The 17,137-nt window shown below is 47.3% G+C and overlaps 1 protein-coding gene across 2 annotated transcripts in view; it reads left to right on the top strand.

Annotated features, from left to right (window-relative positions):
- Window positions 1–16,398, top strand: part of Endod1 (endonuclease domain containing 1) — a 31,437-nt gene extending 15,039 nt beyond the window's left edge. For both annotated transcript variants that reach the window (XM_052752380.1, XM_052752389.1), the window contains exon 2: window positions 12,570–16,398. In XM_052752380.1, coding sequence (XP_052608340.1) covers window positions 12,570–13,772 — 1,203 coding nt within the window. In that variant the 3' untranslated portion in view covers window positions 13,773–16,398. The remainder of the gene's footprint in view (window positions 1–12,569) is intronic.
- Window positions 16,399–17,137: the final 739 nt, after the last annotated feature.

Genomic DNA, 17,137 nt, shown 5'->3' with positions numbered 1-17,137 from the left:
TCTCAGGTTCCCAGGAGATTGAATGGGGACCTCAGTGAGAGCAGGGGCAGCCAGAGCAGTCCCCAGAGAAGTGGCTGCCCCGGTGCCAGCCGCCCCTTGGGGCTCCCTTTTCAACACTTGCTGCCAGCTTGGAGTTGGTGTGTTCTGTTTTATTTTCTCCTTTCACTTTGATTTCTTTTTCAAGAAAAAGTCTGAAGTGGAAGGGGCTACTGTCCCCCACCCAGTTCCGAGTCAGTTGATGAGAAGGTGGTCTGTGCACCCCCTGTGGGTCATGCAGGCCTTACTCATGGGTGTGCCCAGCCTGGCTGGGTGTTAGAAGCCAGAGCAGGAAGGTGTGTGTGTGGCCTGGGAGCCCAGAGGAAGGTGATTCACCAGGAGGAAGGCCAGCAGGCCCTCCTCAGTGCCAGACAGCCACCACTCAGCGAAGGAAATGGAGACCTCTCCACTTCTGGGTCTAAAAAAAGCAGAAGAAAGAACATTAGCATCCTTCTAATTCCTCTGCAGCTGCTTCTGTACTCAAGGGGATAAGGAGTTGCCGATGCCTAGTAGGGAGTTAGGCTTATTTATGGGTGGGTCAGTATTTTTTTTTCTGAGAGCTGGAAGGCTTCCTGTGTGTCCCTTCTCCAGTGTCCTAAAGCTGCTGTCGTGGTTCCCTGGATCTCCTTTGTTGTTTTTGTTGTAAGGCAGCTCCATGTCATCCGTGGTGAGAGGTTTTGAAGGACACAATTCCAGTGTGTGATCACAGGGCCTTTCTGCTCTGAACAGCTCTGATAAGATCATCTGATTGATAGTCTAGCTCAAGGTTCTTGCACTTCCTGGTAAAGAGGGACTTCTCCCACCCCAGTGGTGATGGGCAGCGTGTGTGTGTGTGTGTGTGTGTGTGTGTGTGTGTGTGTGTGTGTATGTCATCCTCACTCTGCAGAAGCAAGTTCAGAACACACACCATTCAGCCTATTCCATTATTTGTGTCTTGTTAGAAAATAAAACAAATCCATAGGAAGGCTCTGTCTGCAGTTAGACTGATGCTCGCCCACTGGGTCATCTCCCAACTACTGACTCATCCTTGTGAGTGCTTATCTAGTTGTGGCTTAAAATTCTCCGGGGGAAGGAAACTCCACCCTGGCCAAGGCAACCATTGCCAAGTGTAATAACCCCTTTGATGACTCTTCATCATCACTACTTTTTCCTTGTGGAAGTTTGTGAGGCAGCAGTAAAGAAAGTCAGTCTGTTCTCTCTCCAGCATCCTTTGCAAATTGTGATTATTCCTGAATGTATCCTATGGACAGGCTGTTGTGCCAAGTGTGGAGCAGTCGGGTAGGCACAAGCCTTGACCCTTCAGTTCAGCAGGACAGACAGATGGGTAATCACACTTTCAGTACAGGGACAAGGGTCAATGTAAAAACCACAGCTCTCTCTCCCCACTCTCCACATTTTTTTAGTTGTTTTTTTTTTTTTTTTTTTTTTTTTTTGAGACAGGGTTACTCTATGTAGCTCTGGCTGTCCTGGAACTCTGTGTAGACCTGGCTGGCTTTGAACTCAGAGGTCTGCCTGCCTCTGCTGGGACTAAAGGTGTATGCCACCACGTCCAGCTCACAGTTCTCATCTTAAAGGGAATTAGAGATAGTTTATTCTAGAGCCATTTTGAGTGACCATGACCTGAGAACACAGATTTAGGTTACTCAAAATTCCATGTTCCAATGCGGAAGGAGTCTCACAGGGTTTTTATAGTTCTACAGAATAAAAAAAGTCGTAAATCAAGGCAAGTTTACAATAATTGCTGGGTCCACCAGCAGGTACATAGAGATGAAGAAAGCTTTTCTACGGAGCTGAGATGCTATCTGTGCATTTTAGCTCTTTGATAGGTGGAGCCTAGTGTTCTGCTATTATAAGAGCTTCTAAGAGGTGTTTATTTACTATCATGAGATTTTAGTTCTGAGGCAGAGTGGGACAAGGAGGCTAACACTAGCCCAAGATAAAGTAATTGGCCTCTGAACCTAAAACAAATTTCAGTCATTCCACAGAACAGAAATTCCGATTGGTCCACCAGTCGCTGCAGACACAGAAACTCTTTCCAGGAGGGTTTTTGTTTTGTTTTGTTTTTGTTTTTATTTTGTTCGTAGCCAGACACAGCTTCTTTTCACCCACAGTAAATGAATGCTAACACTGCCCGGCCTCGTATTGCCTGCACCGGGTCTCTGCCTTCACGTGTGCCAACCGCCCATCACCAGCGGGCCGTGCTCACCTCTTCCACCCGAGACCGGTGCGGCCTTGCTTCCCTGGGCGATGACCTGCCAGGCGGAAGACCTGAGTTCTCCCTGCGCTCTGTCCTGGGTGCTGTGCTGGCGATGCTGACCCCCACATCCCCTCGGACCCGGCCACATCAGCCCCGGTCCTCCCTCCTCTCAGGAGTGCTTTTCCTGGGCTGGCACCTCCCTGTGATACCTCCTTCTCTGTTCTTTGTTCCTTGTGTTCCCTCAGTACCATGTGACCTTCTGCCACCCTGAGCCTGCTGGACAGACAGACTCTTCATTATAATGTAGACAGACAAAAGTTAGAGAGTAGACCAAGCCACCAGTCTGTAAAAAGGCCAGGCCCAATGCCCAGGAGCCAGCTCTCAGCTCCCCTCTCTGGATGTCTTCTTGACTTTCCAACACCCCGGGGTACATGTATGTGCAGGTCCCTGTGTGTATGGGGCATAGGAGTGTGCACATATGTATGTGTCCATGCGTGTGCGGTGTGAATGTGTACATGTGCATGTGTGAATACTGCCCATGCGCTTTGAAGCTGATCCTAGTAACACATTCAGTCTTCCAGCAGCCCTAGCTCTCTGCACAGGCTCCTGTTCCCCTGGGGACAGCCTGTCACCCTTTCTTACTTTAAGGATGGCTCTCGGTTCTTTGTCTCTTGGGACAGTTTCTTGACTGGTTTGGGAAGGCTTAACTGGGATACCTGGCTCCTGCTGCTTCTCCGAGCGATGCAGAGGCAGCCTGGGCCTCTCAGGAGGATGAGCAGAAGAAAACCGGAGAGGAGCTGGCTGGAGAGCTCGGGTTCAAGCCCCACAGCTCTGCCTTGCACTCCTAAGGCTCACCCTGTCACTGGGCAGCTCCTCCTTCCTTTCCCGCCTCAGGGACCAACTCCTTGTGCTAACTCTGCGTGACTCTAGCCTTAGAGGTTTGCATGGGCTTTGCAGCCTACTGGTCCTTAGCATCTAGGCTCTATATGCTCAATGTTCCTTGCTCATTGCTCTCTGGCTGTTCTGGACCAGCCCTAAGATGAGACCCAAGTGGCTCTAACCTCCCAATCCCTCTTGTCCGGGGGCAGAAGTCCACCTTTGCCTGCCCCTTCAGGAAACCCTGGTCCTACAATTTGTTGACATCCTTGCTACCTTTACTCACAGACTCCCCAGACTGAAGCCAGCAGCCCCTCCCACCTGTATTCCGTATTTTTCGCCCACTGTCCCCATTCCTGAGCCTGCACGACTGATCTCAAGCCCTCGTGCCCATCCTGTCACTTCTCAGTGTGCTTCACACTCAGGCCGAAGCTCCCCTCCTTTGCTGTGGACATGACACTAGGTGACTGATTCCCCTCACAGCGCTGTCTCTGCCTCTCCAGTGACTCTCGCCCCTCCTGTCTTCATAGAGGCTGCACTGTGGCTCTCAGAATTCCCTTCCTTGCCTGAGAGGCTTGGAGCCGCTCCTGGCATGCGTTGGGAGCATTGGAACTGGGTAAGCTGGACTTGGTCCTTGGCATGTCCACATTCCGGTTGAATGACTTTGTACTTGCCACTTTCGGGGTTTCAGTTTTCCCAGCGATCACCGTGCCTACCTCAGGGTGCTGAGGAGGGAATGGCAGCATTCATGTTCCTCAGATCCTTTTGATTCCCATCTCCTCCTTCTAATTTTCCTCCTCAGAATTCAGTTCCCAGGCTGCTGTTTCTGCCCGAACTCTCTGTCAGGAAATAGCACTAAGCCTTTGTTGACCTTTGGTTTCACTGATCTGTAGTCATCTTGTGTGTCCCTCGAGTCTCATGTTATATTTTGTTTCTGCTAAGAACTTCCTGCACCCATGCCTTTCCTTCTCGATTGCTCTTTTCCGATCTCTCTCATATCTAGCGTCTGTTGCAGACTGCGCTGTTCTGTTTTTTTTCTGGACTCTCTTAACGTTGCAAGCATCTGCATCTCCTCTCCTTAAATAGATCTGACCTCCCTGCTGGGAGGGCTCTTTGGAGGCTTAGAAAGTAGAGAGTGGGAACTTTGGCTCTGGTGCAGGACTTCCCAAGGTCACACCCTGATCCAGCACATACCAACTGTGTGATCTAGGACAGTCAACTCTCTTACCAACACCTCAGATCTTTCAATCAAAAGATGATAAAATAACACATCGCTGTGAGTCTGGACGAGGGACTTATTGATTTGCTCCATGTAAAACTCTTAGAGTCGCCTAGAACACTCTTAAGGTCAGTAAGTCATTGGCTAGCGTTATTATCCCCAGTCTCAATATCCCTTCTACAGTGGCTCACACACAATGTAGCCCTAATAAGTGTTGTTTGACAGATGTCGCTCTTCTCATAATCCCTTATTATCTACCCTTTGTTTTTCTAACATGGATATCATCACAAAATTGGCATAATACTTAATTCTGAAACAAAAAAGATATGCCATGGGTTTAAATAGCTCTTACTATCTGTTAAGGAAACACAGCTGTTAAGAGAAACATTCTTTTCTCTTGGTACTAAATTTGAAAAGGAATTTATTATAAGGTTATGAGGCAGGAGACTAGTAAACTGGAGACAACTTCTTCTTCTAAAACCTATTTAACATGTTGATCTTAGGGAAAAACATTCCATTAAATACAGGCACCCCATCAAATTACATCATCAGTCCAGAGGGATAAGGTCAGTTGGGAGGCAGAGTGGCCTGAGGTTCTGTGTATTCTCTCCCTACAGAGATACCCCTAGGGAGCCAGAGTAAACCTGGGGTGTGTCGGTGTGGGTGTAACCTGGAGACTAGACCTAATCTGAAGTGGCTTCTTATGTCACTGGTATGGCTTTGTCTCTAGGGATCTGCATTGTCATTAATTTGCTGCGCTTGCAATAAGCAGATCATTAAACTGTCTGTAGTGTGTGGAAAGTACTCCTGACCCTTCGGTGGCAGCGGGGCAGAGAATGTATTAAGAATGTTTGAATCAGTCTTCACTGTTTTTAATTTTGAGTAATAAATCATGCAGAAGAATTAGTATAAAAACAGAATCATGTGTTTCAAAAACTGCCCAGTGTGGCTTGGGAAAGATCTGGGGGTTCCCACACCGCTCCGTTGGTGACAGTGACCTCCTTAGCCTCCATCATCCCTGAACTGCCTAGATAGGTTGGCCTAGGAAGGTCTGTGGGGGGTTGTCTTGGTTATCAGATGATCCAGGAGGGCCCAGCCCACAGGGCGGCACCATCCCTGGGCTATATAAGAATACTGAAGAATCCAGAGCTGGAACTAGCAAGCGGCTTCCTCCCTAGTTTCTGCCTCAGGCCCTGACTTCCCTCAGCACAGCCTGAGACTTGGGGTGTCAGATGAAATAAGCCTTTTCTTCCCGAGTTGCTTTAGGCCACAGTGTTTGTACCGCAACAGAAAGCAAATTCGAAGTGGAGGGTTTCGGCCTGTGCAGCTGCTGGCACCGTCAGTGAAGGCCCTAAAACATTCGGTGCCAGACTCCAGGAGCCAGTCTGAGTAGAGAGATTCAAGCAAAGCAGATACCTCACACTCCTTTGTAAGGCAGGGTCCGGGCAAAGGCAACAAGTGTTGACTTCACTGCTCAGCACCAAACCCACTGGGCCCTTAGACCTACTCATCCGCGGATGCTACAAAGCATTTAGGTAGACCCATGGTCTCAAGCCAGTTAGCAGAAACAGACAAAACGGCCTGCGGGAACGGCCTGGTGTCAGCTGCTTGGCCTGTAGGCTCGAGGACCTAAATTCCACCCCCAGCACACACATCAAAATAAATAAGTAAATAAACAAACCAAAACACCCAAAGGAAGCAGACCATCTTGAGGGGACTTTGAAGCAAGTGTGTCAAAGAGAGATAAAGAGGCATGTGTGTGGGAGGGGCAGGCTTGAGACAAATTCTAGGAAAAAAGTGAAATGCAATGGAAACTCTAGGCTAGATAGAACTGAAAGACAGCCACTGGATTGGAAGTTAGCTCTGTACCAGATGGAGAGGGGCAGATGTAAAATGTGGGAAAGAGGCGGATAGGAAGGATGGACGGGCTCCGGGCAGCTGTCTAGCTGGAATCTTCATGAAGCTCTCCACATGTTTGAAAAAGATCTTTGCCATTTTTTCTTCCAGTAGTTTAATACTGATTTAGATAAACCTTGGGAGATTTCTCTAGTTTTTCCTTTTCTGTTTTAATTTTGGCTAGTAGCATCTACGCTAATTTGAATATAGTAGTGTATTGTTCTGAGGTGGTGGTCAGACCGACCCAGCCTTCAGTGGTGAGCACTTGGGCCCGTGCAGGAAGAAGAACAATGTTGGGCTCTCTTCATCTAGCCTGCCGCAGACAGGACAGTCGGGCCCTTCTCCAGCCTTGTCTTCATGGGGCTGGTCTGAGAAGAGAGACTTGTCTCTTCAGTGTTTAAGTAGGAAATTAGAAGCCTTAGTCGCTTTCCTCATCACTGTATGAGAGCAGCTGGAGAAGAGGCAGCCGAGGGTAAGAAAGATTTATTTTAGTTCTAGTTTAAGGTACAGTTCGTGATGTTGGGGAAAGCGAGGCACAGGAGTGTCTCACCTGTGGTGTGAGAATTTGCTCATAGTATCTGGGCCAGTCAGGATGAAGAGATGGGACAGGAAAGAGGCTGACTATAAAATCTCATGGCCCACCCATCACCCACTTCCTCCGTTGAGTCTCTACATCCTAAGGTTCCATAACCTTCCCAAATGGCAGCGCCAGCTACGAGTTAAGTGTTCAAACACGTGAGCTGGTGGGGGACATCTCACATTCAAACCACATTAGACAACAGGTGGACCTGCAGTTAGAGGTTAATGATGAGGCAGGTGGCTGGGGAGGCCACGAATGATCCGTGTGCACGTTGTCATGAAGGGCAGGCACCGGGAATCGGGAGAAGCAGTGACATGAAGTATGTGCCAAACCTTGGTGGGTCCCATACACTTGGGATGTAGTGAGTCACAAACTCACAGAGTACACAACGATTCTAGGTCTTCTTGGAACCGTCTCTTGCTCCAGCAGCTCCAGGGTATACCACAATTCCTAGATCTTTGAGGAGTCTGTCTTTTCAACTTTTCTTGAGTCTCCATCCTTCTATTCTTCCATCAAATCCAGCATCACTGGGGGAAATGTGAGGCTCTGTCCACTGGAAACAGGTTTCTCAGGAAGGTGAGATCCTGTGAGGTTTATCTCCGTTACCTTGGCAACTCAGGATCCTTTACTGTTTAACATCACTGTGGTGCAGGAGGGGAGGAGGCTGTCAGCCGTGAGTTTGCAATCTTAGTTCAGAAAGTTTGCTTTACATGGATTCTTGGTGTTCAGTGCCACCTCCACTGCTGCACAGAACAATAGGGAGCAGACAGATGGAGTGCCGATACAGCAGACACTGTGGACCAGCCCTTCTCACCAGTTGTTCCCTGTCTGTGCTGACAAACGTTTGCACTTACTTGCCTGGACAAACGAAGGAAGAGGTGTGAAGACCCTCAGGTGTGAAGACCCTCTGGTGTGAAGACTCTGTGGTGTGAAGACCCTCTGGTGCAGGTGTCCTTTGCCTCCTCTCTTCATTCAGGCTCCACAGCACTGCAGGCTCTTTGCTGTCTGAAAATGTTTCACATATTCCATGACACACAGAAAAGGGGACTATGGGTAGTGTGGCTTTTTTCCCTTCTTTCTGATGGAGAAATGGATGCAGCTGTGCCTATTAAGAATAGATTCCAGGAGATAGTGTTGCTTACCAGTTCAGAATAGGCTTTAGTGAATGAAAGGGCTGATCTTAATTTATACCCTAGTCTGCCACTGATGTGTCTTAGTTTTTCCATCTGTAAACAATATTCACAGTCCTTTACAAAGTTCTATATTTAAAATGTTTAATTGATAGTTCAAGTCATACTTCTGTCTAGCACTGTCCAGTCTGTATTTGGGCAGAGTGGCTGTGATGTCTGCTTCTGTGTAAAACACTGGATCCTATCTGGCCATCAAGCCATATGCCACAATACGGAGTCCGTGAGAGTGCAGAAGTGATGGACAAGGGTTCTGAAGAAAGCAGAGGAGGGAGAGGTGTTCTCTGCTGTCTGAAGAGCCGGAACATGTAATTGACTCTTTACCTAGGGAAGGCCAGGGCAGAGGAGTCCTGGATCCCAGTGTGGGACTAGGTCCTGGCCTTCCCAGCCACCTCAATGTCACCATCAGGGTCTGTACTCCACGTCCCTGGGAAGTGTGGGCAGAAAAGGCAGACAAACACAGCAAACCTTCTGATCAAAATTGCAAAGTCAGTTTGTCTCCTGAAATCCTGAGCCACACAGTGGAGTGAAACAGGAAAGGGACCCCAAATAACCAGGGTACCCTAGAAAAGCTATACATCTTTATGGGATCTGGACCCCTCTCTGAAGATCTTGTATCCTTTGTAGATAAAGCCTTGTGTTTCCTCCTGAAGTGATGGGCTCATTGGAAGGATAAAGCACATGGAAACCCAAGAAGAGTTAAAATAACAGGCTCTGCAAAGATCCTGGAGTTGTGGGGAGCAGTAAGCCCTGTGTGGTCAGAGCAGAAGCAGAGGCACCCCACTCATTGTACTCTGTGGAGCCCCTGTGACTGTGGCAGCTGGGAGGTCAGCTTGTAGTTTGCGAGTGTCAGTCCAGTCCCAGTTCTTCCCCAATACCAGGATGTTTATGTCCTGTGCCTCTCTTTGTTCTTCCTCCTCCTCTTCCCTCTTTAACCTCTTCCCCTTCATCATCTAAGAACCTTGCTTCTCTGGCCATGTCCTGGGCTACAGTCTATCCCCGTGTGGCCCTTGCATTGAAGACACTTCAGCATACTGTCTGTGCTCTGCCAACAGGGCAACCAGAAGCCATCTACAGACTTCCCTTAAAGCTAAAGATACTGCACCAGCTTCAGTGCAGATAAGATACCCTAGTGAATGAGTACAAGAAGGCATCTTAAAGCATGTGGCCTTACACCTGGCCCCAGAGATCCTGCCTCTGTTGTGTCTTGATCTCCTGATTCAGCAGTGAAGCTACTGTTTCCTGGGGTGTATCTTTCAGCTTTAAGAAAGTGGAGACAAAGGCCTTGCAAAATGAATGAGCTCCTTATCTTCTTCCCCCCAGGGATGGGGTGGGTGGGGAAGCATCTAGATGCATTGCTTCTTAGGCTAGGGGAAGATGGAGTGACATGGTAGAGTCAGCCTGTAGAGACCTGCAGGAGGCTCCAGCAGACACACCTGCTTCATGCCAGCCTGCTCGATCCTCATCATCATTTGTCCTGTATGTACACGTCTGAAGGCCCACACTGTGGAAGGCCACAGCAGAGCCAGGCAAACACACATTCAGCTTGACCTAGATGGGAAGACAATTAAACCCCATGACCTTGGCTGTACTAGACATTTGAGGGTGGTGTAGGGAGTTAGCTCCAATATTAGGGTGTCAGTTAGCAAGGAGAGATTTGTTTTGATTTGTGGGTAGAGGTGGTACAGGGACTGAAAAATAGAAGGAACTTTGAATTCTCCAGGAATCGAGCAACCAGTGCTGATTACACATGCTTACTTCTAAAATGTTTTGAATGCATTTTAGAGTGAGTAGTTTTGGGCTTTTACGCAAAATTATTTTTTAAAGATTTATTTATTTTTATTTTGTGTGTATGAGTGTTTGTCTGCTTGTATGCCTGGTGCACTCAGAGACCAGAAGAAGGCATCAGATCCCCTGGAACTGGAGTTACAGATTGATGTGAGCCTACATGTGGGTGCTAGGAACTAAGTCTTTGCAACAGCAGCCAGTGCTGACCACTAAGTCATTTAATACTATATCTTGCCTTTTGCTTCCAATCTCGCAGCACATGCTTCCACATCACAAACTCCTCAGAATTGCAAGTGCTTTTTAAAGGCTTTGAGATGTTTGAGGAATATATTATCATTTACTTCACATTTTAAACTTTTGTTCAAGCCCCTGTTGTTATAAACACTGTCACTATGATCTTCACTGGGCCTAAAGGTGAGTAGAAAGTCCTCAAGGCCTTGGTCTGGGTCCTCCATCAAAACCACAGTAATTCCTTAAGGAATTTACAGTCTACTTTGGGAAAGAAAAACATAGTCCTTAACTCAGTGTTCTTTTGTCCTTTGGATTAGCAAAGTGACTATCATCTATCTATCTATCTATCTATCTATCTATCTATCTATCTATCATCTATCTATATGTGTATGTATACATCTATGTGTGTATAGATTATACTGTTGAACTATAAGAGCATCTTGTATAAGAAGAAGAAAAGATACAGCTATAGATTATAATTGATATATAGCACATATTGTAAGTAAATTGGTTGCAACTCTGTGGGTTTGGTCCCAGGTTTTGGCACCAACAATGTAAATAAATTTGTTGCAAAAGCTCTGGGGAAAGGTGTCCTGACTACCTGGAGAGTCAGGAAACTCCTTGAGCTGCTTAGGACAGCTCTGATGGCTGAAGCTGCAAGGAGAAAGTTCAGCCCTGGAGGGCCAGGTATCCTGGACACCTTGAGCTGCTCAGAACAACAGCTCTGCCCTGAAGGTGTCCTGGAGCTGTTTAGCACAGCTCTGACGGCTGGAACTGCAAAGCAGCAGCCCAACCCTGGGAGGGAAATTTTTCTGACTTCTTGGGAAAGTCAGGCCTAGAACTGCTTCAGCAGGGAAGGGTATCCTGACTGTTTGGGAAAGTCAAAGTATACCTGGTGTGATGGGGGATGGTATCCCGGCAGGATATAGTAATCCTGCTCCTCTCTTGGAGAGCCGCTACAGCAGAGCTTTGCTCCGCCCCCACTTAAGGGGGCTTCCTAGCAGAGCTCTGCTTCTCTGGCCTAAGATGTCGCTTCTTTTGCTTCACTCTGCAAATGGGGAAACCCCTGCAGAAATGTAGCCATCTCCTCAGGCTCGGAGAAAAGTGTTACTTTTTCAGCTCTCTCTTGCTCTGTCCACTGAGGGAGTCTCAGCACGAATCTTCTCTATGCCAGTGGATGAAGATCTTCACACCCAAAACTCTTTTGAGAAAGAGATTTATTTGGGAAGGAGGAGTCCAGGAGAGTAGCTGTCTCTACCAGGGTGGAGAGAACAGCCTTTTTCTAACTGACCAGGCAGGACGGTTTACATAGGATATCTTGGGGGTGGAGTCAACCAGGGGTTGACCTGGGGCCCAGGATTCTACTGTCCTGCTTTGTGATTGGTTGTTTTCACAAGTCAGTTGGCCAGGGGCAGAGATGGCTCTGATCTGACTGAGCCAAACTGTGTTTCTTTCTGTCCTGATCTGAGCCATCTTTCCCTAGTTCTGGGCTCCAGGGTCAGGGTGGGTTTCTTTAGTCAGGCCCTTTTCCCTGCACATATATTGGTTGGCTTGTAAGCATAATGGAGAGATTAATTCAAAGATCAGTTAATCTAAAAGTGGAAGAAATTAAAAAAGAATACCATGGGATAAGCGTCGGAAGGGCCCATGCTTGGTCGTTTGGGTTTAAACTCAGCCACTGAGAAAAGGGAAGGGAAGTCAGGCCTAGAGAGAGAGCTGGCTGATACAGTGAGTTCCGAATGAGCATGAGGACCTGGATTTGACCCCTAAACCCACATTAAAGAGGCCAGGTGTGGCGGCTTGGGCTTGTCCCGATGGCCAGTCAGCCTAGCTTGATCAGTGAACTCCAGGTTAATGAGAAGCATTGTCTCAAAAAACAAGATTGGCTGGAGGGTTTCCCAGTGGTTAGAGCACTGGCTGCTCTTCCAGAGATCCCAGCCTCTCTTCTTAGCACCCATAATGGGCAGCTTATAGCTCCCTGTAAATTCAGCTCTAGGAGCTCTGACGGGAGATCTGATGCCCTTTTTTGGCCTTTGTGTACACCTGCATATACCCCCTCACAAAACACATAACAAATAATCATTTTTTTTTTGTTTAAGTTTTTAAAACCCAAACCAACCAACAAACAAAACCAAGGCTTGGAAAAGGAACAACAAAACCAACTTTTGTTTGAAAAAATGCCGTAATGAAACTTAATTCTTCGTAAGTTAATAGTTTGCTTTTAAAGGCGGGTGACTTTGGAAGAATGACACTCAGATTGTCCTCTAATGTCACATGCATGTGAATGTATGTGTATATCTCCCCACATATACCTGCATGCATAGTCATACATTGAGAAGAATCATCCTGACTGTGAGGTGGGGCAAGAATAGAGCATAAGCAGGACATATTCTATCTGAGGATCCCTTCGAATGTCAGCATCGAGGGATACTAGAATGAAGTGTGTGTGTGTGTGTGTGTGTGTGTGTGTGTGCGCGCGCTAGGATTTCCCTGGAGCTTTGGTAAGTGATTCAGGTACTGTGAACAGGGGTTCATCTCAGCACTGCCTTCTTCTTTCAGATTGATGACCCCGACAGCAACCTTGAGGAGGTAATTGAAGAGGCTGACGCTGTCACTTCAGTGAATAATCTGGGAAGCAAGCAAGCCTTGAATGCAGACTACCTTGACTCTAACTATGAAATCGGACAGCTGTACCCAATCCTCCTTAGTGGTGACCTCCAGGCACCCACATTCCCACTCACAAATTCAGTTCCAATGACCCAGTCTTTCCGGGAACGATGGCATATGAATCTCAACAGCCTCATGGACCGAGCCTTGATCCCACACTGTGGCGATGGCAAAGACCTGTATATCCTCACAGGCGCTGTCCCCTCAGACCACAGAGTTAAGGGCAAAGTGACTATCCCAGAATTTGTCTGGCTGGCAGCCTGCTGTGACGTTCCTGGAGGAGGCTGGGCCATGGGCTTCACCAAGCACACGCAGGGTGGTAACGTCATAGAAGATGTGCTGGTGAGAGACCTTGAGAAGCTGCTTCCTCATAAGCCTCAGCTCTTCCGGGACAACTGTGGAGAGACAGAGCAAGACACGGAGAAGATGAAGAAGATTCTGGAAGTGGTCAACCAAGTCCAAGATGAGGAGCGGTCTCTACAGTCTCAAGAGAGCATGAGCCCCTTTGCCAGCACCCAAAGCCAGCAGTCTGCCCCGCTGTCCCCAGAAGCACCAGAAGGAGGAGGCAGCTTTCTGGGAAAAGTCCTTGGTTTCCTTTTTACCCCATTCATCAAACTTTTCCAGTTAATTTATTACGTCGTGATAGTAGTCTTAAGGAATGTAGTCCATCTCCTTTGGTTTGTTGCCAAGCAGGTGATAAATGGCATCGAGAGTTGCCTATACCGTCTGGGCGCTGCCACTGTCTCATACCTTGTAACCATTGGACAAGAGTTGGTGGGCATTCCCTGGAAAGTGCTCAAGGTCGTGGGCAAAGTCATCAGGGCCTTTCTCCGGATCCTCTGCTGTCTGGTGAAGGCTGTCTGTCGAGCTCTGAGCATCCCTCTCCGAGTCCTTGTGGACGTGGCCACTTTCCCGGTGTACACCGTGGGGGCCATCCCCATTGTGTGCAAGGACATTGCTGTGGGCCTGGGTGGCACTCTCTCCCTGCTCTTTGACACTGCTTTTGGCACCATGGGTGGCCTGTTGCAGGTTGTTTTCAGTGTCTTCAAGCGGATTGGCTACAAGGGTCCTTTTGACAATTCTGGGGAGTTATAGAAATCAGAAACCTATAGTGTCCTTTGCGGTGAATTTCATTATTTTCAATAGAGAGCTAGACTATTCTGTTTTCACAGCGGGTTCTGTTCTCTGTCAGCTATTGTGTTATGTTGCCTGGGGGTGGGTTGTCTTTTTCTGCAAAGGAGTTTGGCACAATTTAGACCTGATCTAACTGAAATGTTCAGGGTAGGTTTGGAGTCAAAGTTCGCTGTGCACCTACAGTTATACATGCAAGCTTCCATGGGTGTGTTGACTTCAGCACTGTGCTCTGACTCCTAGTGAAACACCTGGACTGACCCCAGCTTGTTATGAAAGGTAAAAATAGGGAAGGAGAGGTTAAAGGTCATGAGAAATGGAGAAAGAATCTTGTGCCTCCCATTACTCTTGAGAGATTTAAGGCAAAAGATCTGAATATTGTTGTCCAGTCTTTTAGCATTTCTTTCTCTTCCTCTCCGACCCATCCAACCCTGGGGATGTGCTGTGACTGCTCTGTTGAAATCCCTCCCTATGGAGGCAGCATCTGCCACAACATCTGCCCTGGTATCAAGGGCTTGTTTGAGTTTCATTTCTCCCAAAGCTGAATTCTGATTAGGGTGAGTCAGGTCCCTCCAGGTGTAAAGGGAGCGGGAAGGACACAACATTAAGTGGGTACTGTGTGTCCAAGGGCATTCCTAGGGAGGCTTTGATCGACTTATATTAAATCTCTGGTTGACAACGTTAAACACAAAAGACTTGCATGTTAATCTAATATGAAGCTTCATATTTTGTGACATCTAATGCATCAAGTGAGTACTTGATACCATAAAGCACTCTGACTTCTCTCCTGAAATGATTGTTATAACTATCTAGGTGAGAGACAAAATTAAGAATATTCTGGCCATCTCGGGCAGAAATAGATGTATATACATATTTAAGAATCATTATCTCTTAGAACATTATTTTTATAGTATATTTGAGGCTAAAAAACATGTCTTTCATTAATGCAAGTTAAATTTGAGAGCTTATTCCTGATTTTGATCAATCACTTGTAATTTTAAATCTTGCACTAAATATGATAACAAAGGGAACCAAACTTGCTTTGTGGGAACCAAACATTCCCACAGTGGGAATGGATTGTCTAGTATTTTTTCTTAGTGTTCCAAAGAGTTATTGTGAAGGAGAAAAGGGCCAAGTGTGGTCTTAACTTGGGGACGTCCCAGTTGGTGGGAAGTTAGTTGTAAAGACTAGGAGTCTAGAAAGAAAACAAAGAGGGAGCAGTACATCAGCTGTCTCCAGAGCTGGCATAGGAGAGCCCGAATTTAGCAAGAATTAAGTTTCGCAGAAGATGATTTGAACTGCACCCGATAAGAGTAGCAGCCTGCAAACTTCCATTTGGCCATGATCTGGAGTCTGGACTGCAGACCTCACTTGGGTAGATGCACACCTTTTATCAAGACTCATAGCAGTATTTGTCAGGGTTTCTCTGTGTAAATGGAGTGTGAGGGCTTGTGTTGGCACTGATGGGTCAAAAGAGGGACTCTCAGAAGTTGCCAGAGAAGCAGTCTGGCCAAACCCCCATTTGTTTAGGTCCCAGAGGCACAAGGAGGCTGTAGGCTTGATTTTGTTTGTGGGGCTAGCTGGAAGCAGGTTGCTATGAGCTAAGACACCCCATCACACCGGGTGTGCCTCCCTGAGTGTAATTAGGATTTTATCACCTATCAAATACTCCAGGCTCTGTATCATCAACTGGATTTGACACGGTTAGTGAAATGCCAGGTATCCACGTGAGACTGCATCTCGTGTGGCTCTCTTTCCCTCTCAGTGAATATTTGCATTCTTAGAGGCCCTAGTAGAGCACCCATGGCACCTGAATCCCTTTTAGGGAACCACTTGGAAATGCCTCCTTCCTGTATTCAGATGTCTGATTATTTATCTTTGTGTGGCTTTTTTTTTTCAAATGGGAAAGGATAATAAGACAAAAGTATATCCTTCAGGTTAGAGGGCTGAGACCCTTCACTCCGGAGTTTCTTGTTGGCAGGGTCTCTGAGTCACTGGAACCAGCTGCATGTGGCTTTGAAGTCCTACCAGGTCTCAGGGCTGCTGATCCATTGCCAGCAGGCTACTTGGGGCTCTGAGGTGGGAGTTTAGGCAGCTGAGCCCTGTCATCAGCTTGGAGATTTTGCTGTGGCTTCATTCCATTCTCAGGCTCTTGGAGATGCTGGCCAATTCTGTCATTCATGGAGCTGTTTTTCTAGTCTGTGTCAGCCATGTTCTTGGATACACCCTCTGCCTTTTTGTGCCTTTTCTGCCTAAGGCAAACTAGGGATTGGAAGGAACCAAACGAAGCATCCTTGGTCTTCATTCATCCATCTGTCTAGCAAACATGTATTCGGTCATCAAGGTTGCAGAGATGGAAAAAGCTCCATCCCTAGGAGTTTCCAGTACGGTGGGAAGAAGAGGTGGTACAATCTGTGCTGTGATGTGTCCTAACAAGCACCGCACTGAGGGTATCTGCCCTGCCCTCTCTAGCACAGGAAGAAAACCTGTGGGGAATGAAGGACGATGTTACAGAGGGTTTGGCCGTATCAAGCTATGTACAATGCTATGTACCTTGTAGATGCTCAATAAAGTCGTTGTTGACAACTCAGTGGTTCTGTAAGGTTTGTGGAGGAGCATCTGAGTGCTTGGAATGAGGTTTGGGGCTCTCTGGGATTACTTGCCCTTCCCTTTCTTCCTCTGTGAGGCTGGAGAGTAAACCAAGCCAATGCTAGGAGAGTGCCGTACTACTGAGTTACACACCACGCTCGTTTTCTTCTCTTTCTCTGTATCTGTGTGTGCGCACACATGAGTGCTTGTGTGGAGGCCAGAGGTTGAGGCCAGGTGCCTTCCTTTCACTCTTCCACCTTGTTTTATTGAGTCAGGGTCTCTCCCTGAACCTGGAACTCACCAACCAGCTAGCTCTTCAGTGGGCTCTGGGGCCCTGCTTGTCTCTGCCTCTCTAGCTCTGACGTCACAGATGTGTGGGGTGCAGGGCATCTGAACTCAAGTCCTCAAGCCTATGCAGCAAGTGCTATGCCATCCTCCCAGGCCCTTTATTTTCTTCTTGATTCATATCAACTCAAGTAATTTTCAGTTTGCTTTTGTTCATTGAAATTTTTTGAGTTGTATGTGAGAAATTAGAAGCTCAGATGAGTGAAACAGGGCTTAGAACTTCTATTTATATCCTTCATTAGTACATACCAAAGGCCTATTTGCTTCATAGACTCTGGATCACATAGAAAATTATAGAAATGCTCCTATTTGTTCATGCATCAGAAAACTCACATAGTTCAGGAAAGGCGGCCTGTGGAGAGAGAGAGTGGTGGGCCTCTGTGGCCTGTGTGAGG

The sequence above is a fragment of the Peromyscus californicus genome, unplaced genomic scaffold (genome assembly GCF_007827085.1).
Source record: "Peromyscus californicus insignis strain IS unplaced genomic scaffold, ASM782708v3 Scaffold_11__1_contigs__length_118956290, whole genome shotgun sequence".
Taxonomy (NCBI): domain Eukaryota; kingdom Metazoa; phylum Chordata; class Mammalia; order Rodentia; family Cricetidae; genus Peromyscus; species Peromyscus californicus.
The sequence above is the reverse complement of the archived record's forward strand: the minus strand, read 5'-3'. Positions and strand labels throughout refer to the sequence as shown.